The 22149-nt window shown below is 39.1% G+C and overlaps 3 protein-coding genes across 3 annotated transcripts in view; all 3 read right to left on the reverse strand.

Moving 5' to 3' along the window:
* Positions 1 to 139: 139 nt before the first annotated feature.
* On the reverse strand, positions 140 to 9086 carry LOC128879294 (protein Lilipod). The gene is made up of 9 exons (XM_054128298.1): positions 8704 to 9086; positions 3626 to 3890; positions 3453 to 3556; positions 3232 to 3358; positions 3047 to 3115; positions 2838 to 2967; positions 2407 to 2755; positions 2095 to 2326; positions 140 to 2011 (listed from the first exon to the last, which is right to left on the reverse strand). The coding sequence occupies exons 1-9, from the start codon at positions 8761 to 8763 to the stop codon at positions 1773 to 1775; spliced, it is 1575 nt and encodes a 524-aa protein (XP_053984273.1). The 5' UTR covers positions 8764 to 9086; the 3' UTR covers positions 140 to 1772.
* Positions 9087 to 10025: 939 nt separating this feature from the next.
* Positions 10026 to 13004, reverse strand: LOC128879153 (ubiquitin thioesterase OTU1). The gene is made up of 3 exons (XM_054128040.1): positions 12147 to 13004; positions 11509 to 11825; positions 10026 to 11411 (listed from the first exon to the last, which is right to left on the reverse strand). Exons 1-3 carry the CDS (start codon positions 12541 to 12543, stop codon positions 11193 to 11195), a joined length of 933 nt encoding a protein of 310 aa, XP_053984015.1. The 5' UTR covers positions 12544 to 13004; the 3' UTR covers positions 10026 to 11192.
* Positions 13005 to 14047: 1043 nt separating this feature from the next.
* Positions 14048 to 22149, reverse strand: part of LOC128879414 (synaptic vesicle glycoprotein 2B-like) — a 20589-nt gene continuing 12487 nt past the window's right edge. Inside the window, exons 9-12 of the mRNA XM_054128522.1 lie at positions 15597 to 15814; positions 15237 to 15396; positions 14762 to 14889; positions 14048 to 14684 (exon numbers count right to left, since the gene is read on the reverse strand). Coding sequence (XP_053984497.1) covers positions 14629 to 14684; positions 14762 to 14889; positions 15237 to 15396; positions 15597 to 15814 — 562 coding nt within the window. The 3' untranslated portion in view covers positions 14048 to 14628. The remainder of the gene's footprint in view (positions 14685 to 14761; positions 14890 to 15236; positions 15397 to 15596; positions 15815 to 22149) is intronic.

The following is a 22149-nucleotide window of genomic DNA, read 5'->3' on the forward strand; positions in this document are numbered from 1 at the left end:
TTATCTTCAAAGATGAACAACTTATAAATTTACACATAATTTTAAGCAATTAATAAATTGTCTGATAATACAACTTATGGTTTATTTACTTTTACAAAAAGGATTCATATTTTAGTTGTAATATCTTTTATTTATTTAATCATCTGTGTCTACAGAGAATTCTCAGTTGAGAACCTCGATTTATTACAAATAGATCCACAAGGTAGCATTATTGTAACAAATGTTAAGCAATATTTTCTATCCCGAGATCTCTCTCTAATTAAATTTGTTAATAATTCATTGGTGGATACATCATTGCCAGTGCAAATCCTAACAACATCGTATTGTCTTGTTGACGAGATATATATCACATAATATTGTTGTAAAATATTATCCGTTTTATTGACTAAATAAATGTTATGAATGGTATAACATAAATATTAGACACAGTCAAAAGGCGGGCTAAGTGTTTAAAGTAAATAAATAATCACTTAATTTAAAGCGTTAACTTACAGTAACGAACTAACGAGAAACGAGTCAGTCGAAACAATAACATTTTAAGATTTTCTGCATGTTATTATGCCAGTCTACATGCACCTTCAAATATGTATTATTACTTTTCTTGTAAGTGCATTTACATACAAAATTTTTAATAAACTTTTGCGGTCACGATCACGAACCACTTAATAAAAATGATCGATAAAATGCATATAAACAACGTTGTTGAAACGAGACTACTATAAACACAGTACTGTGTATGTGTCATCGTATTTGTGAATTTCTTTACATATGTAATGTATGTTTTTAGTAAATTTGCTAATAACTTTATTAGAGTTTAGTAATTAATTAGGCACATCAAATTGCCTACAATTACAAAGATACAATGTTTGAAACAGTGTTTTTTCAAAGTGGAAGGTTCTCCTTAAGAGTTTGATCATAGTTAATAAAAACGAATTTTACGTATGAATCTCGGACGTAGAAGTTTGTTATTTTTATAGAAAAGGCGTCATCTTGAACTTAAAAACCACTGATTTAAAATGAGAGACTTTAAACTCCTTTCATAGAGAGATAAAAAGCCTGTACTGCAGAATCTTTTTTATTCTTCACACGGTATTAATTAAATTGATGGATTGATATGTGGAAAAGAGCACTAGCGAATTAAAAAATGGTTGGAGAATTTTTTCGAAATGTTTTCTACACCGATGCGAGTTTCTGGACCTTTTTTCGATTTTTATATTCTAAAATGGTGATTGCGAGATTCTCCATGTCAGTAGTAAGAAAGTACATATAAGATAATATATGTATGTGTACATACATAAACGCAAAGATACACGCGAAGGTATTTACGTACCTTTGCATATGTATTATCTGCTACAACGATAATTCACATATCCGCTGAGCACTTGCTTTCGTGTCTTTATCACAATACTGCGTTGTCAATGCAGCGAGTTGAATTAACTCACGTAAGATTGGTATGCATACTTTCGGTAAATAATTAATTAACACACACGCACACGCATAAATGTGTGACAACATAAGTGTCGTATGGGATATTCATGACTGGCCCTCTCATCAAACATCACTCAAAGTCCAATTAAACTTTTTTAGAATGTTTAACTCATCCCATTGTTATAGTATTAAATAGAACTTCCAAATTTCACGAACATACATATCATAGCTTCGCACATTTGCATTTCAATTATTAATATATCATGCAAATACAATTATCTGTCTTTACTCACTTTTAATGCTAAATTATAAATATTCTTTTTCTGTTTATAGCGTAAGTCAGTCTAATCATCTTTCGTAGAAAACACCCCTACGGAGCTTTTCTTACCTTCGCTTCTAAAAATTCCTATCAAACTGCTTCTCAACCTAGCGTAGATTTCTTTGCGGACTGTTGCTGTAAACTTTGTCACTAGACAACCAATCGCTGCCGTTGCAAATATTAAATTATAGAACAATACTAGTTTGAAGTTTCCAAGCCACTCGATGCGTCCAAAATCACCAAGCAAGTCAAAGTTTGTCATACCTGGAAAGAACGATAGAAGAATGTTACAAGTAAACTCGTCAACTATTTTGTCAACTCGTGTCATCAATGGGTTATAGATTTACCTAATATCCGTGATAACAGTGGCAATGCCGAGCTCAGTACAAGAAGGAGGGCACAATTTGCTATAAGATGCGTAAGAGGCGTGGAATGAAACCGTGGTTGAACACGTCTAACACCCGGAAGTGTGTACAGGCCTATCGCGCTCGTCGCTGCTAGATATAAAATGACCGCCACCTCGATGGTTGCTCCAATGGGGCCAAGCTTCGATAACGAACTGATGCCCAGAGTAAATTGCTAGAAGATTACATCGACGATTAATTATTTACAAAAATTTTCTTCCCTCGTACGACGTGTAATACCGAATCGATACGAACCCTGGTACTCAAAGGGAGTGCTTTTATCCCGATAAGTAGTTCCACTGTGTTTTGAACTGCTAGCAAGGCAGTGGCAGTGGAAAGCATAAGTAATGCTAGCATCGCCAAGGGATACAGCAAAGTACGTCGAACCCACCAGGTTCGTCTTTGCTGATCCAAGATCTTCCTCCGTTTTTGGATGTCTTCTAATCGTTGAGCCAATCCACGTTGCAAGGCACCGTTCCTTAGGCACATCAAGCTTGGATTCGCATTTAGGAGTTCATCGTCTTCGAGCATCGAACCACATGCTGGTATGGACATGGGCACTGGCGAAACATATGATTTTCCAGTTGCCTTTGCATGTTCCAGCCTAAATATACGACAGATGTATCAAGCGTTATCAGAGGAGAATTCATCGTATATATTTAAAATAATAATTCGAAGTAACAAACCTTCTTCGAATACAATCTTCCTCCAACTTATATGCAAAAAACTCTTCATCTAAATTTTTTAGGAACTGTGGTTTCACGAGAAACGAACCGACCACTCCAAATAACCGCACAAATCCCATCGGTGTACATACTGCAAGTAGCATAAATTTGTTTCTCACGATTAAAGAATAATGGATACACCGATCACTCTTCTAAAGAATAATACTTACGCAGTAACATAACAACTCCAACAAAAGAAACGCACGAGTAAAGGAAAGGCAAATAGTAAGTCCATAAATCTGTAATACAAGACGTCTTTATAATAGTGAACAGATATTTAAGATAAAAAATCCCAAGAAGACAACAACGAAACGCTTCAAGAGACAAAGAAAATATAAATATTTAGAATACTTACTGAGCAATGTGTGAAGACTGGACTTTTGGTAATCTATGAGCGCTGATAAAACATATGTCATTCCTAATACAAGCGCTCCAAGTAAACAAAGTACTGTCACAGTTTCGTAAACTCTAGCCATTACACCCTGCAATTAATCATCTTCATCGATTAGTAAAAAAATCGTCAAAAAAGGAAGACGCTTCCTGTAAATTTTGTTTATACGAATTTACTAATCTTACCTTTCTATATCCAACAAATCCTTCCGATTCCGTAAACAGGTAGGCAAACGGTAGAAACACGAAGAGAGATAAATTTGAGAAGAGGAATACATGATTCCATAGACCTGAATAAAATCGAAGAGTATTAAATCGAGTATAAAATCGAGAAGCACGAGTTTAAAGATTCCCGGTACCTTGAATGAGCGAGCTATTGAGCCATTTCACGTAATAGCTGTTTGGATATAAAATGAGGACCTCGTTGCTCGCGATGGAGACTGGAAGCAGCAGTGTCGCCCCAACGGAAACCGCCAGAGCGACGGTACATAACCAAAGACTGATTCTGTACACCGTTGCTTCATCCTCGTCCACGGAAAAATAATCCTCTCGATCTTTCCGACGGAATTTCGCGATTAACGCGTAGCTCGAAACGTAAAGGACCAAGAATAGCAGGAGAAATATCTGAAATAAAATCAATCGTAAACAAATAGCTGAAGAGGAAGAAATCTGCTTCAATTAGGTTATCCCAAAAGTTTCTTTCGTTTTATTAATAATTAATACATACACAATATTTTATGTTTCATGTTACATTACAAAATTGTGTACAATTCATTTCGCTCCATTACTGTTACGGCATCAATGTCTAAGAAATTAGATTGTCTATTTATATAAACACTGCCACAGAAAATAATTGAATGCAACTCACGAAAGAATCTTTTGGGACAATCTAATAAAATAATATAAACTCCCGACAAAGATAGCTCGACCTTTCTACACGATGAACGTGTTTAATGCGAGGAACTAGCAAGCTTGCAACAATTTTTATTTGATAGCTCCTAAGCCATGATAAGACGAACGAAGTAAACTAGATTATGAAAATGTTGCAGCTTTACAAGTGCCGAGAATTACGATCGCAATCAGCGATGGGTTAAGTTAGATCACGTTCAGTTGGTGATACGATACTACAGAAACGAATTTGTACATGTTTATTAACTCTAACTCTCGACTATAGCAAACATCCGAGTATCGCTCTCACGTATCAAGCATGCTTGCATTAATTTTCCATCTCCCCCAATTCCCCTAACTGCGTCACGTGTGTAACTATGTAGCGTTCCCTTTTAGACGATACACGAACAATGTTCATGATGGGAGCAGGTTATGGGAGCGAGTTTTTAAGTTTTTACACGTATGCGCTCGATAATCAATGGTAAACAAAAATATCTATTAGTAAACATCATTCATTCGAGTTATCATTCGGACGAGAGTATTTTTAAGCCTATTTCGTTCCGTAATCAGTAACGGCTCGGTTGGCACAGTTTATTTGACACGATTGCCACGTCATTCATTTACGAGTAACGTCGAAGTTTTCATCAACACAAGGAGCGTTACACGAATGGCGTCTAAATTCGTATTTTTAGTAATTCAATTTTCGGAGTACGGATCCATCGAAATACTGTGTAAAAATTAATTAAAAAAGCTGTACAGCTATCGATGTATCAAGAGCTGAGAACAAGAGAACTTCAGTTAGAGGTAATCGAGCACTCGAACTGTTTATGTATTTGCAGAGATAAAGCATTCGTGAACTGGTACTAAGTTACTCCTGCGTATTCCATTATACATTAAGTATATATTATTTTCTTTTCATAAATCGTGAAATATTTCAGTCTACAACTCGGATACTAATCGTTATCTACATAAGAATTTTCGCATTTTTACGGGAGCGTGATGCGATAAAAGGTTACGATTCGAAACTTGGCGACGAAATCGCCGAAGAAATCGAACGAATGTAATTGCGCGATATGCGCGAAGCAAATTTGACATTAACGAATGCCCGAACCATGCGATTCAAATAAATTCTGGCAATGTAATTTCCGGATACTACAGGGTGTCCCAAAAATGTTGGAGGTCCTCGAAAAGGGTGGTTCAGGGAGTGATTTGAAACAACTTTTTCCTTAGCGAAATTGTTGTCCGAGGCTTCGTTGAGGAGATATTAACGGAAAACGTCGACCAATCAGAGCGCGCGTATACCGTTGGAGCGGCCGCGATAGCGATGGCTACACGCTAGGTAACCGCTCTCGTACGCGAACAAGTGACTCGACGTGCATCGAAGGATATTGACGCCGTCGCTCAGCGCGTAGCCTTCGCTACCGCGGCCGCTCCAACGGTATCCGCGCGCTCTGATTGGTCGGTTTTTTTTTTTATTAATATCTACTTAACGAAGCCCCATCCGACATTTTTGCAAAGGAAAAAGTTGTTTCAAATCACCTCCCGAACCACCCCTTTCAAGGACCTCCAACATTTTTGGGACACCCTGTATATTCTCTGTTTCGACCGCGGTCTTAAATTTAGTTCGAATAACCGTGCATGTATTTCACAGGGCGTAGCTAATGTACATTAATCGAGTGTTCGTGACTTTATAGATGTTACAACGTAATCCGGGCAAGATTTTATTTACGTAAAGCGCGTCACGCCCCTTAATTAAAACAAACGAATTTTCTATGTTTCACGGTGGAACTCGCGTGTCTTTGACCCGAGCAAGTATATTTTTAGCTTTTCTAGATCAAGAACATCGCTGTTGACTTGTCAAGCTTAAAAGGTATTCCACACGTGACCCAGAACGAACGATTAAGACGTGTGTGTTTATCGCGCATGTTTGTTCACGGATGCGCTTTCAATGATGCGCTCAATTATTTTTTCTTGACACGTTGAAGCGACTTCAAATTTAATTATAATATTTATTTTATTTCTGCCTCACTTCGAAGTCTGCAGAGACCCTTCCGTTACATCCTCTTTACAATTAAAATCTTAAACTACTTCTTATAAACTATCCTTGTTCTACTCGGTGTACAAAAATAAAAATAGACAAACGCACGCCGTATTGCCGAGAGAGAGAGAGAGAGAGAGAGAGAGAGAGAGAGACGCACCTCTCTTTTCCTCTCAAATTTAATTATGATAAAGAAATGAATTTCTGTCCTTGACAAACTTGTAATTTTAAGTCAACAGGTGAAAACTGTTAATATAGTCGAGATATGTCTGCATTAGCCCTTTGTGGTCCCAGTCTGAACCCTATTAATAGTCCCGCCATCTTAAAATTAGAAAATCTGGACCCCAAAGGGGTTTCGAGAAACATTCCGTGGAAATTGATGCGACCAAGACTTGAGTCGCAGCGGTCGTAGACGCATCATGCTCGGTTGGAAACCGCTTTTTGCAGAGAAAGAAGGTAGAAGGAAAAACCGGTCGGAGATCCGAAGTAATATCTGGTCAACGACTTCGCGTGAAAGTATTGGGAAACCATATTGCGAAGACCGTCCTCCGTCCGAGATTCTTCCGCCTATCGAATACCAGCGATTATCCAATTAAAGTCCGTTAAACAAAGTGTAACGAGTCAAGGTTAAAGAACGGTTCGAAACATCGTCACCGTTTATGTATATGTCGATGAAACCCGTCGTTTCTACGTATTTACAACTGCATCGCGACGAAAGACACGTAATCTTAATCTTTAATTCAATCAGCGAGGCAGATAACTACAATATATAATTTCGATTGCCTCGCGTACGCTTGGAACGTACTACGCTCTATATACGCAGAGCCACTATCTACAATCAATACAGGGTGTCCCAAAAATGTTGTAACACCTTGAAAGGGTAGGTTCGGGAGGTGATTTGAAACAACTTTTTCCTTAGCGAAAATGTTGTCCGAGGCTTCATTGTGGAGATATTAACGGAAAACACTGACCAATCAGAGCGCGAGTATGCCGATGGAGCGGCCGCGGTAGCGTACGAGAGCGGCCACCTAGCGCGTAGCCTACGCTCAACCGGCATACTCGCGTTCTGATTGGTCAGTGTTTTCCGTTAATATCTCCTTAACAAAGACTCGGACAATATTTTCGCTAAGGAAAAAGTTGTTTCAAATCACCTCCCGAATCACCCCTTTCAAGGTGTTACAACATTTTTAGGACACCCTGTAGATTGGTGGAAATCATCTACAATCGCATCGAGACTACAAATCCACGCGTAAAATATCGTAAGGATTCAAGCCAATCGGTTAAACAGATTCGTGTTTACCAACAGGTATACCTAAAACGCCCCTGCGGTGCTTCGCTTACAACCCACGCCGTCGTAACACTACATTATCGTGACGTTTTTCGTTTGGCAGCTTTGCAACTCGAACCTCTTTTCGCGTAAAAATTACCGAAGCAAACACTCCGGATAAAAACGTTTTAGCGTTCTATTATTGTACTCAGCGTCGTACTCAGTACGACGAGTAACTGTACGCTTGTATAATTAACGAGAAATACCATCGATAATATTTAGGACAAACTCGAGTAATATTAGCAGCGAGAGAATGGAACAAAGCTTTAATATCACTGTAATGACGATTTCTTACTATTCTCGCGCATATCAAAAAACCACAATACAGATAAGGAATATCTGAAATTTGTATACCCCCTCGTTTCTTTAAATAGAAGTTCCATATCAGCGATCGTACGTGTCGGTGTTTATACCTATAGAATTTATTATTCTTTTTGCGGACACGTATGTATCTACGTAGATTCTTCGTGTTGACACAAAAGAGAAAACGAGTGCCTTATCGTTGTGTATTGCACAAACGAGTCTACATCATAAGCTCTCTGTTTTCGAAAATGTGTACTAGCTAATTAAATCCGTTAGGTTGAGCATTTTAAAATTAATTTTGGCTGAACTTTACTTCTGGGCACTAAAAATTATTGACTTTTTTTTTTATACAATTCAGTAGATTTTGATAGCTAGATCACAAAAATGTAAGTTTTAGGCATCAAAATCTACTGAATGGTACAAAAAACAAAAATCGATAATTTTTAGTGCCCAGAAGCAAAGTTTAACCTTAATTTTCATTTTATTCATTTTATAAAATTCGCGAGAAGATAAAACTATACGTGTCCAGTGCTTGAACATACGTGTCCGTTAATCTAGGTTTAGTTCTTAATATATCAAGGATTCATTTGTAAGTAAAATTATTGTACAGGCGATATACAATGGTAAAATAGATAGAGGGAGACAAAGAGGGACCTAGGTTCAAGTTAGGTCGATAACTTGAAGGTTAGAAACTTCGAACTGATTTTTGTCGGTGTTTAATAAAAGTCAGGGACAGTCTCGTTCCGTTTAATAATTGAATACTCGAACTAGAAACATTAAAGAGAACGGGGTGATCGCAGCAACGAAATTTCAAGAATCCTCGTTAATACGTGACGTCTAAAATAAACAAATGGACGGTTATAGTCGAAGCATTTACTCACGATGTTCTCCCGTACGGTGTTGTGAAACAGTTGTTCTCTGAGGTCCGCTTCATCTTCCATTTTCACCTATTTGTCAGTAAATTCTTTTCAGCTAAATGTACCGTTTTCGGCAGCAGCGACATTTTCTTATATCGGTAATCTTTTCACGGGACACACCATGCCAAGATTCTCACGAATTATATCCGTGTTCACTTCATTAACGAAGCTTCCGCTCGCCCCAAGTAATTGCACGAAGCTACGCCTTTTATTTCTGTGTGAAAAAAGTCACATTCCCGTTTCCCTGCTTTTCGTATTCCGTTCACGTAAGAACAAATGATGTTCCACCAACCCTTCCTCACGATTGCCAGACTAGCGCAGATGACTGCAAAACGCAGACTACTGAAAATGAAAACCATTGAAAACTTATGTGCGACGTTTAGTATCGCTGTGCCCAGGGCCGGTTTTAGCAATATTGGCGCCCCTTCAGGGGTATATACAGGGTGTCCTAAAAATATTGTATCACCTTGAAAGGGGTGGTTCGGGAGGTGATTTGAAACAACTTTTTCCTTAGCGAAAATGTTGTCCGAGGTTTCGTTAAGGAGATATTAAGCGAAAACCCCGACCAATCAGAGCGCGAGTATGCTGGTTGAGTGTAAGCTACGCGATAGGCGGCCGCGCTCATACGCTACCGCGGCCGCTCCATCGGTATATTCGCGCTCTGATTGGTCAGTGTTTTCCGTTAATATCTCCTCAACGAAGCCTCGGACAACATTTTCGCTAAGGAAAAAGTTGTTTCAAATCACCTCCCGAACCACCCCTTTCAAGGACCTCCAACATTTTTAGGACACCCTGTATATCGGTATATTCGTATACCCGAAAAAATCTGGCGCCCTCCTCTAACGTCGGCCCTGGCTGTGCCACCTGGTGCTGGGTGCGTGGTGCCATCTATGCTTGTATCGTTGAGTATCTATTCTTATAGATGCGAAATCCCGCCATTTTTCGTGTCCTAAGCGCGCCTGAATTTAGAACCGCGAACTTCGTTCGTTTCATCGTTAATTTTTCAACGATTGCATTCGATGGAATATGGAGGCGAATTTGATATTTTTATATATGTTCTTTCTTTCTGCAGAACAGTAATCGTTATACATAAGAAGTAATTTGTATAAATTCAGTGTCTTATCGTTTGTATCCTGTTGCAAGTCACGTTTTGCTTGCATAGTTTTTCTTTTCGTTGAATAAAACGTAATTACAGTTACAAATTAATAAACTATGAATGTGAACAATGTGATTGAACTTGAAACAGTGAAATAGTACATCAAGGAACTGCGAGAAAAAGAAGGTAATGTAAATAACTTATTTATTTCACTTTATCGAAAGGATGAAACTTACAAAATGCACTCTACTATTTTGTAAATATGAATATGTGAGATACTGTTACTAGTAGTTCCTGAGTAACAAGCTAATTTCTTTCATCCAGTTTTAATAATTTCATAACGAATTAATTAGAGGCAATTTCATAACGTTGTTGTACTCTGTGTATTCTTGTGGAGAAAAGGATCGTATTAGATCGATACATTTCTAATAAATATTATACTTTATTACAAAAATCAAATTTGTCGTTTTATCGGAACTCGTATATTTTCATAGTGCTGGTTGAATCAAGTAAAAATCGCAGTAACAAAATAATTACTATGCTCTAATATTACGTATATAATATAGGTTTAGTAGTTAATTTTTATTTAATTATACACTTTTATGGTTTAATTACTATCATGTACATATTTGGACCATAAATTAAACTATTATAGCATAGAGATCAAACTTTTAAGATAACCCTTTGTAATTTTCATTGAGTAACATTTTATTGATAAAAGTGTGATGTTACTTGTGATGTTAATAGTTATTCTTCTTTTTTTTTTTTTGGGGAACAGTAGTTTATCGATATAAAATTTGCTATTAACAGTGCTAAATTTATTTGCTGTTAAAAGCGAAAATATGCATTTCACTTTACGATAAATTTAAAAATTTATTTCTATATGGCATGGAACACATTCACTGCCAATAAAGGCTATGAATTCCGTTTAGGCAAATGTAATCGAATATCACAGATTCTTAATCTTGCTAAAGAGGTAATTAGTAGTACGGTGTTACTTCTAGTATATTTGTTTAATCTTTACAAACACATTTCGCAAATTTAAAGTAACATTATATCTAATAACAATAATTTTTGAGGCAATGACATAGAACGTGTTAAATTGTGCATACAAGAATGTCGGAAATGGGATCTTTAGTCAAAATTAAAAACCTGTGTATATTAAATGTCTAAACAATCCTCATAGTGCACCATGTATAACTTCTCTCAACAATAATGTATCCATATTGTATAGCTAGTTCGTTTACAAGCCTCATTTAACATAGAAAATTCTGCTTGAGACTTGAATTTAGTAGGATTCTCAAACAGCAGACCGATTGAAAGTAATCGATAATTGGCAGAGGGTAGATTTATTTTGCTACGCGGCTACTTCTCCGAAATTCATATGCCCGGTTTCTTTAGCATGTTTTTGAGCAGCTATTTGCCCATTTAATTTAACCTTACAATCATTGCACATTAACGTGAATTTTTGAACATCTGTGAATTGACGACTAGACCTTGCTTCTCTTGCAAGTTCTGCAGCTTCTAGTAATATCCTCTCATCATCTGTAGAAAAGATTGTTTGAATACTACCACCCTGCAAACAAATACAAATTTTCTTCCTTTTATTATTCCGTTCGTTCACTCATATTTTGTTGCAATTAAAGAGAGCTAGTCTTGATTCTAATACTTACATCCAAAGGTTCTAAATATAAAGGATCATAGTGAATTCCATCGAATATTAAAAAAACTCTTTGAGCATAATGTTGATCTTCTCCAAATCTGTTGATTATGGCATTAATACTATCGATGACTGCTATCTCTAGTCCATAAAATTTGGATAATATGGATAATTCTATAGCTCCTCCCCAGGAATCAGACTTCAAAATCCATTTACAATATTCAGGGTTAGGTCGACCCAGAACAGCTTCACAATATTCTTCAGGATCGGCTGCTACAGCATTGGCTATAATCTCCCTCATAAAACTTGCGCAACTGGGATCAACCTTACCTGAAAGTGTACTACAAGATTAAAAGGTAATTACGTACCATGTCGACGACCTCTTCCGTTTCAACAGCCTGGAAGTATGTTGGTCCAAATAATTACCGCATGTTGTCAATGACCTTCTTCCTCCAACATACTTCAAGGCCATTGAAATGGACGCGGTCGTCTACATGGCAAGTAATTACCAATTAAAAGGTGTGGTATAGTCGAAAATTTAAAAACTAGAAATGTTTCGATAAACTGGATAGAAGTATAGATATATAGATAGATATAGATAGTATATAGATAAGGTACAGGCGTGAATAGTTTATATAATAGTGTAGATACCATTGAGCACATAGCCGACACTCGTAAACAAGCAAGAGTTATCAGCAGGCACGACTTTCTTCATCAATACACCAGGCGTATCGACGAAATTCTCTTCGTTTACGATATGAGACCGTCCTATATCTTCCGATTTTTGTTCCCCGTTATATTGAGGCGGCTTCTCCTCTACGATCAAAGTATCGCCCGAGACGATGCCACTCTCCTCGATCGTGGCCTTCTCTTTGTTAAGATTAATCGCCTTCGGTGGAAAACCACTGAGAATGTGAAGCGCGTCCACTGGTATTTCCGTTATCTCCGCAAGCTTCGACTTCAATTCGGACACCTTGTCCTGAGGGATTAATCCGTTCACGACCTTTTGACCTGATTTCGTCTTAACTCTCAATACGAACCCGGCCATCGTTCCTCCGCGGATATTCGATTGACTAGAACGAAAGGTTTTGTCCGATTGTCCGTTGATCAGCTGTTAAAACAGCACCACGACAAACTTTTGCTGGATTTCGAGGCGATGATCATATCATTAAGCAAAACGACGCCTTCGATCACTTGCAACACATGCTTCCCGTATTTATTCCTACCGATATCACAAATCCTGACTACCTTTAGCGATTCATCGTCGCACTTACACGTAACAGAACAACAGCAATCTCTGTAATCGACGAACTTTGTGTAGTCAGCGCTCTAGGGTATTTTCTCGTCGCAATGTTGGTACTATTGTTTTCTTTATTTTTTTTTTTTCTTATAATACTCTGGACAAACTGAATTATAGTCCGTTTGACTAGCGGAGAATTCGTGTAAATAAATTGACGCTTTGGCCAGAAGCGAAGATCATTGATCTGACGCATAGTGAGTCAAAACGTTCGAAACATGAAAAGCAAACAAGTTCATAAAGTATTCGAATATTAAAGCATTTGAGTATTTTTTTTTTGAGTTATAATATATCTATTTCAAACTTTCGTGCTTTATAAAGATGTTTCACGGATTCGCCACCGGAGCAGTGATGTCAGATTTGGCTCCCAGTCACGCATGCGCGTCGTAAAATACTGAGCGCGCAGTGCTGTAGCTATAGGAAACAACGTATGATACTATGATCCCATAACGGTTGGCGTAAAAATCAGGAAAACCGTTTTTTTTTTAATTATAATATAAAAAATGTGTTTTGTCTGCAAAATTATTTCAACCTTTATCCTTAAGTCATAATTTATCCGCGCAATTAATATTATTGCACGCTAAGAAGTACTTTCAATTTTCATTTATAACTCTAGGCTGCGCTTTACTTTGGCGGATCTACAATTTTTAAGTTTCTTTTACATAATCCTGTAGATTTTGTCGAGAAAAATCCGGAAATGCGAGGAATCCACTAGTTCAGAAGTTACGAGCAGACTAAAAGTACGTTTTGCTGTCTTCATTTTATTGTTTATAAAGTTTTAAGGCCGAAATTGCAAAATCAGGCCTTGGAGTCGCATCCGCCAAAGTGTAACGAATATATTAAAGCCAGAATTATTAGAAAATATTGCTTCTTTGCTTCAATATCTTGGAAAAAAGAATCATGCTAGCTTAATCGCCCTGTCCTCGTATCTCCTGCAATTGTTGTATCGCCCTCTCTGTCCTTGTCCAGGAGTTTCCTACTTTTTCCGTAACTGTCGCTGAAGTCAACTCGGAGTTTGAATTTTAGGTTCGCCAAAGTAAAGTTTAACCTAATTCTATATTTCTGCGGGGCGACTAAGGGCGCCAGTTTTATGGTCGCGTTAGATACGTCATTGGCGCTAAAACCAGTGCGCATGCGCAACTGGGAGCCAAATCCGCCATCACTGCACCAGAGGGCTGACGATTCCCGCCAAATTGGAGGATCGTACCAAGATGGCGACCAATGGGGATCGAGGGATGCGGACGTAGCAGCCGTGTAACTGTGAATTATGTTTATTCGAATATGTTCAGGAATACAGGCCTTTACAAGCTAACGAAGGGATTACACACGGTAACCAACATCTCTTAATACTAAGTTCGTATAGGTAAAGTATCGTTCTATCGGACGGCACGCTCAGACGCGTGCACGTCGAACGAAGGTACATTTCACTTGACTCGTCATTCGTAATATCGAGCTTCTTTAAATGATACAAAAGGAAAGAAACGAGAACGAATAGTGCCGTTTACGAGTCACGTCCGCGAATAAATCTTACATATTTACACGAATTTAAACAAGCCGTTAGAAGTGACGGAAGTCTTTCTAAAGCATGCGTCAGGCACGATTGCGACTAAATTCGACGTCAATTCGAAACTTTAAAATGTTTCCTTCGACCGATTTTGTGATTTGGTATCAGTGTTCAATTAGGTACAAGTTTCTCCCGTGTTAATGGAAACGATCGTTATTCGACGTACTTTCGATAACATTCTCTTTGGTTGTTTCGCGTCAGGGGGAGGTGTGTGTGTGTGTGTGCGCGCGCGCGCGCGCGCGTGTGTGTGTGTGTGTCGACATGATCCTCGATTATTCGAGGGTTTCTTTACCCGTCTTCGGTAACAGGAACGACATGATTCCACACACTGAAAAATAGACGAAAGTTAGAAACGGTTAGAAAATATTCACGTTTCCTGGATGGAAGCAGGTTGAGAGTACTTACGGAATAAAAATGCCGCGAATAATATTATAGGAACTTCGCAGGCCAAGTCGATGAGGTAACCGAACACCAAATTGCCAACGAGAGCGCCTAATCGACCCATTGTTAGAGATAGTGCCGCAGCCATCACTCTGGAATACAATTCAGGAATAAAACCAACCACATCGCTTTATTATTTTTCCACGCTAGTCGAAGGATCAGTTCTCTCCATAATTAACAAAGATAAATCGAATTTGGACCGTGCAGTCTATACAATCGATATGGTAATATTTTTATCGACTATCTAACGTCCAAACGTGATTTACGTCGAACAGTGCGACAGACTACGATATTACGAGACGCGCCGATTAACATTATCGTCGTTCCCGTCCTCGTCTGTCGCGATAATTAACTGCATCGTTCAACAATCATAAATCGCGCGGACGACTGCATCGTGTGGATGTTTCCTCGATAAATAAATCAAAGAAGATCTGCTCACCTGAGATTCGTCGGGAACATGTCGACGATTACGCAATATACCAACGAGATACCGAGGGACGTCAACGCCTCGAACACGCAGGATAGTATCAAGTTCTGTGTGGCGTTCACGACGTAATAAAAGCCGACCGTCACCGCGCCGGAAACCAACAGAGACAGTACTGCAAAAAAACAACGGTTATTTTGAAAACGAGAGCAAATATTTGTACCGTAAAACGGGATTTTTAAGGTAAACACGAATGTCGTTGCAGATTTGTCAGCGACACGGAAATAAACCCGGATAAAAATGTCGTTAAAAATGCAAAACATTAAGGGTACATAAGGATACGTAAGGATACATAATGATACGCGATGTACTTACTTAAGAAGAATTTTGCGCCAAGTTTATGCACGAAAATCGGCAGTATGATGGACCCAGGAATGCACGCCAGGCCGATGTACACGGTGTGCAGATAGACGGAAGGTGCGATCTCCGTGTCGCATCCGTAAGGATCGACCAGAGTTGCGTTGTCAGACAGAGCCGATACTATACACACCGACGTACTTTCCCCAGGATTGTGCTCTTCGAATTGCTCGAACCTGCGATTGCATTCAGCATTAACGATTCGCTGTAATAACAGTGTGCTATTGGCATCTTCGAAGACCCACCCTTCACAGACATATTGAATCAACTCTGACGCATAAAGCATCGACTTTTTAGTGTCTCAAGCTTCTTGCTGTTCGAGGTTTACAACGAAAGTAAACGAACAAAAATTCAGATGTGCTCAGTAACGAGCAACTAGAAACCATGGTAATAAAAAAGAAATATTATTTGATGGCAGAGCAAGAAATTGAAACCATGGTAATAGGGAAGGAATATTATTTGATGGGAAAGCAAGAAGTTGACACAAGCAGAGATCCTTGGACCAAATTAGGCCATGATCTTTGTTGCGTCATTAATTATGCACCTCTTTGAAATAAATTTACAAGAGATTTGTAAGAGAGCACATTTAGACCAATGATGACCAATGATTAGACCGGTGTGGACCCGGAGATTCTAACTCCGGGTCCACACTGCGGCGAACGCTGGTTCGCGTACATCGTTCGTGAACATGGTAGCTAACCCTGTTATTCACCGGTTTTCGCCGTAGTGTGGACGGGAAATAGCAGAGTTCGCTAACAAATGACCCTCCTAATAGGCGTAAAGTCGTAAAAGTAGCTGGGTTAGGCGAAAACTGTGTTCGCGAACCAAATGCAGCGATCCACGAGGTGGTGGATCCGGCGAACGCGTTCGGGAAAAACATCGCCTTTTTCCTCGTTCTTGTTCCCTTTTCAAACCCTCGGAGTTTGGGCATTGCTATTCTTTCCAACCGTGGGGCTGGTCTTTATGACCAGCCGCAGGTAGGTACATACTCCAAAGGGGTAATATGCGTGACCGAAGTTAACAGTATTTTCTTATTACTCGTCCAAGTTTGTATATTTTTTGTTGTATCTTGATGAAAGTATATGCAATATATCGGCGAGATTTTCCTGATAAAAATGGCACCAAACACGACGCAATTCAGACAACTTTAAGTTTCGTTTACAACATGCAATATTTTTATAATATTAATACTTGATTTTGTGAGCCAGTAACCGATTAGAAAGTCTGTTCGAAAATAGGAAACAGATCGTAAAATTCTTGCCAGGAGATAATTAGGGTCTATGAAAAAACTAGGTAACTTTTGCAGCTATGTGAACCTGATACCCGACTTTTCAAAAATTCATTTTTTTTTTATGGAAAGTAATAGCATTTCGTTTGTACTTGATTGTACCGTCAATAGTTTCGTTTGTACCTTCATCAATTAATAAATAAAAAAGAATAAAAAAAATGACCAGCACCCGACATCGAGACTTTTGAAATCTGTTTTTTCCCTATTCTTTATAATCATTTGTACCCGTTTGTATCGCTTTTCGCTTCGTTTGTACCTCGATAGTTTATGATTTACAAGCAATTGTTTATACGCGTAAGGGGAGAGTTCGTCGCTCATCAATTCTGCGTTATTTCTGAAGAACTCATTTTGAAGTGGTAACGTGGAGACCGCATTGTTTTCAAAATTAAAGTTACAGGCACAGAGGAAGAACAGATTAAAAAAATTTTGAAAATTAATTTACCCATTTCTTACGCGTACGACAATCGGCTGTAAAATTTAAACTAGCGAAGTATAAACGAAGTGAAAAAAACAGATTACAAAAATCTCAATGTCGGACGCTGGGTGATTTATTTTTTTATTTATTAATTGACGAAGGTACAAACGAAACTATTGATGGTTCAATCAAGTACAAACGAAATGCTAGTATTTTCCATAACCAAATGAATTTTTGAAAAGTCGGGAATCAGGTTCGCATAGCTAACTTTTTTAAGACGTGAAGCTGACAAGGGACGTAAAATGGTATCTTAAAAAATATTAATAGGCCAGCATGCTGTGTGCATGCAATTGTGTATATCCTTAATGATAAGCCTGTTATTGTCGATATTATTATTATTCTTCGTTCATGTTTTGTACTCTTTTTCGAAATTGTTTTGTCCTATTGCATTGTATTTCATGTATTATAATGTAAATCTATATATGTACTGATCATATGCACAGCTGTGTGCATATTGCTCATAATCCCGTAGGGGTTTAATAGAAAAAAAAAAAAGTGAAAATTTAGGAGAATTTAACCCTTTGTAGTCCTACGTCGAACGAGACTATTATAATATTCATTATTGTAATATTCATTTCCTCGCTGGTTTTCGCTAATTTTTAATCGTATTATACGATGCAATTGGAGTAATTGCTGCAACCCGCACATTTCATTATTTAAACATTTTGTAATAAAACCGCGGATCTTTATGCACTTACCAGAAAGTCGAATGCGAAAGAGGCTATAAATTGCAAACAATATGCAAGAATATAAAAAAGATTGAAAGTAAAGTTCACGTTATAATATTTGTAGAATAAAATAAATTCCTGTTTAGGTTCGATTCTTGTTAGCACGTAGTCCAGTAACAACCCTCTATAGACCGAATATCTTTTCTGCAGACTGTTTATGCAAAATAAAATCTTCACGAACGTGCCTACAAAAATTTCACCTAAATAGGAATCTATTTTATTCTGCAAATATCACAACGTGAACTTTACTTTCGATCCTTTTTATATTTTTACATATCGTTTGCATTTTCTAGGTTCTTGCATAAATTTCTTATAACTGCACAAAGATCCACAGTCTAGTTACCAGAAACGTTACATAATCGAACCGTGTACATCTTGCGAAAAAACGGAAATTATTTCCAAAAATGTCGATACATTTCTACGTTTACGTGAAAAATATTTATTCGATATTTTATTACGTTAAATTGCCTACTTTATCAATTTTCGTTATCAAAGGGACGTAAAATGGTATCTTAAAAAATATTAATAGACCAGCACGCTGTCTGAAAAAAAAAGTAAACGAACATTTCTTGAAGAATAGTATGTGTAATATATACAGGGTGTCCCAAAAATGTTGGAGGTCCTTGAAAGGGGTGGTTCGGGAGGTGATTTGAAACAACTTTTTCCTTAGCGAAAATGTTGTCCGACGCTTCGTTGAGGAGATATTAACGGAAAACACTGACCAATCAGAGCGCGCGGATACCGTTGGAGCTGCCGCGGTAGCGAAGGCTATGTGCTAAGCGGCCGCGCTTGTACGCGAACAAGTGACTCGGCGTGCATCGAAGGACATTGACGCGGCCGCCTAGCGCATAGCCTTCGCTACCGTGGCCGCTCGAACGGTCTACGCGCGCTCTGATTGGTCGGGGTTTTCTCTTAATAGCTCCTTAACGAAGCCCCATCCGACATTTTTGCAAAGGAAATTGTTGTTCAGAATCGTCTCAGCTACCCCCCATTTCCGGCTCCTCCCCGACTTTTGGGACACCCTGTATATAGGCTGTAACAAAATCTATTACTTATCATAAGCGAAACTCAAAATTGTTTGAATTGCGTCGTGTTTGATACCATTTTTATCAGAAAAATCTCGCCAATGTATTGCATATGTTTTCATCAAGATACAACAAAAAAAGCATAAAAACTTGGATGAATATTAAGGAACTAATATTAACTACGGTCACGCATATTATCCCTTTGGAGTAACTACCGGCGGTTGGTCGTAAACCGTATGATCGTATGCTTTCGAGCATTTCCAACCATGGAGGAGATACGGATCGCCCGAATCCACGAAATAACATCAGTTTCACAGGAGTACGAACATTGTAGATGTTCGCCGGCATGTTAGCGACAGTAAGAACACCCTTGCGAATGTTTTTAGGGTATGTTCTTGTTTCGTGTTCGCGCAGTGTGGAGCTGGGGTAAGAATAAGCGTGAGCGTAAGTAAGGTAGGCGACGAAGGTGGGCTGCAAAAGATTGAAAGGAAACGGTTTCGTTTGATGCACGCGACACGAGAGAAAGCGTTATGTTCGAGAAATGTGTTTCGACGCGAACAGGCACGTGTCGCCGGCACGTGCCGAAGGGCGCACGGACGAGACTCTGAGAAGGGAGATGGACGGGAGACCAGACACAGAAAGATTCGTGTATTTTCCACGGGACAAGCAAATTACCGTCGATATTCTCATCGAATTTTTCTTTGGCGACTTTCGACCGCCAAGGGATACCAAATAAAAATCTAACGTTTCCCAAAGAATTTCGATCGCGGAACACCTTTCGTCTAATGTTATTTGTTGGAAACGAGGAAAATGTACATGTCGAATAGAAAAATACTGCGTGAAAGGTAGATCCACCAAAAACCTGCAGTCAAACATAACCTGGATCGCGTAGATACTGACACAGGGTTACCAACCGTCCACCGTTCGAAGTACGCGTATTCGATGTTGAAATTCGAATCTACTTCGATAGCAAGCGATTATTTATTACTAAAGTACTAACACGATGAAACGATAGCAAGTATCCAAGACTTGATGTTTCGACGGTTAAGTAGCCGAGTATCGAATAGTTTCGATAAGGTCGATGCGCAACATGGCGGCGGACCCTACACTAGCCGCAACGACACGTGTACGTGGCACGTGAGAGTAGGCGGAAGGAATCATTGGCGTCGCGTTCAGATTTACGTCAATCGTGACCCGTCGCGGGGCTCAAAGCCAGCCCTAGCTAACGAGGGGGAAAGAAAAAAACGACGGTTAAAAAGGAGAACGTGAGCCTCGTAGGTTTTCCGATACCGAGCTTTCCTGCGAGGCGACATCCGGTACCGGTTACGCGCGGTTGACTCTCGCTGATGGATACCAGAGATGGCGTGAACTGCTACTTTTGAATCATTCGTGATTCGATCACGTTCATTCTCGGTCACGATGATTTTTCACAGTGATTCGTGATTCTTCGTGATCGCTTCGGACTCGTACGGAATATTCTTTTCGCTTTTCTTTTTAATTGTTAATTATGTTGTTCTTAGATCATATATGTATTATAATATGGTCCAAAAGCAATGTTTATATAATTTTAATGCAATTTAAATTTGAATCATTTGTAGTTTCTTGAATATCCGCTAAGGGGAGACAGCGAGACACTAACGATAACAATTAACATGAACGCAATCATGACTGCGATCGTGATTGTGTGATCACCGTGAAAAATGTGTGCGTGTGTGTGTGTGTGTGACAGAGAGAGAGAGGGAGAGAGAGAGAGAGAGAGAGAGAGAGAGAGAGAGAGAGAGAGAGAGCCGCATATCACTTTAACTTTTCCCTCGGTTATACACTCCAAGAGACGACGTACATTTGTAAAATCAACCGTTGAATATACGTGTTTCGTTACTATCGATGCTACTCTAACATAACGAAGGAAATATTTCAATCCAAACTAGAGCTATATAATTGTGCAAACGCAAAAGGCACAGAACTTAATGTCTACACCTGACGTTACGGTATCCGGAGGATCAATAGACACGGAATACTATCGATACAGTTAACGCAGTTAGAGAATAGAATCGAATAGAGCGCGGGATCGTCCGGTAAGGAAAAGCATCGGCTACGAAACCGAGGGACCTCGGGTTCGAATCCCAGCGACCCTTGCGTTACTATTCGTAATCATCGTTACGAGTGCGTGTCACTGCTCGAACATCGACTCCGTGCGAGCACAGACGTTGGAATGGTCCAACCGTCAGCAGGCTGCCGAATAATTAATTACCGAGGGAATGTGGGTCGGACTTCAAGAATCCATGAAACGCTCGCGTTAAAAATTGAATTCGGTTTACTATCGAATCGCGACGAAGCTTAATAATTGGCAGGCGAATTTAGAAATACCATTTACCGTGATTTGGCGGGATCTTTTAACGGCCGGAGGACGGAAGGGGAGAGGAGGAGGACGAGGAGGAGAGAGAGGCGAAGAGGAGGCGCTGACTAATTTGATTCATGCACTCTGAAATTCTGACGCTCGGCTCAATTATTCACGAACGTTAGGTGTATACTTAGAATCGAGATGTAAAACCGCGGTACATTATATTAAAGAAGCGAGCGAGCGCGTCGCGGCTGTCACTCGTACGCGGTATTTCGAATTTCTTTGGACGATCGTGTGCTTTATTCTCGGATAGCTTCGAATTTCAAATGTCTCCGCGTGGGGAATCGATTCATAGAAGCGAGAAATAAAAGGAATGGTGGACAAGTGCGTCGAACACCGCGTTGTTCAGCACTTCGTACTCGGGGGCTAAATAGTCGAGTAACGATTAATCCGGTGCCTCGCTATTTCGATACTATTTAAATACGAATGCTGTTTGATACCTGCTATTCGAATAACGAGTAGTCCGAGTACGATAAAGACGAGATAAGTGAGAGAAAATCGGGACCCAAAGGTTTCTGTTCTGTGTTTACATTTGGCTCGAGTCGAACGTGGAAAAGGACAGAGGGCGACAGAGAAAGAGGTTCGAGGGGGGGG

Source organism: Hylaeus volcanicus, chromosome 7 (assembly GCF_026283585.1).
Source record: "Hylaeus volcanicus isolate JK05 chromosome 7, UHH_iyHylVolc1.0_haploid, whole genome shotgun sequence".
Taxonomy (NCBI): Eukaryota; Metazoa; Arthropoda; class Insecta; order Hymenoptera; family Colletidae; genus Hylaeus; species Hylaeus volcanicus.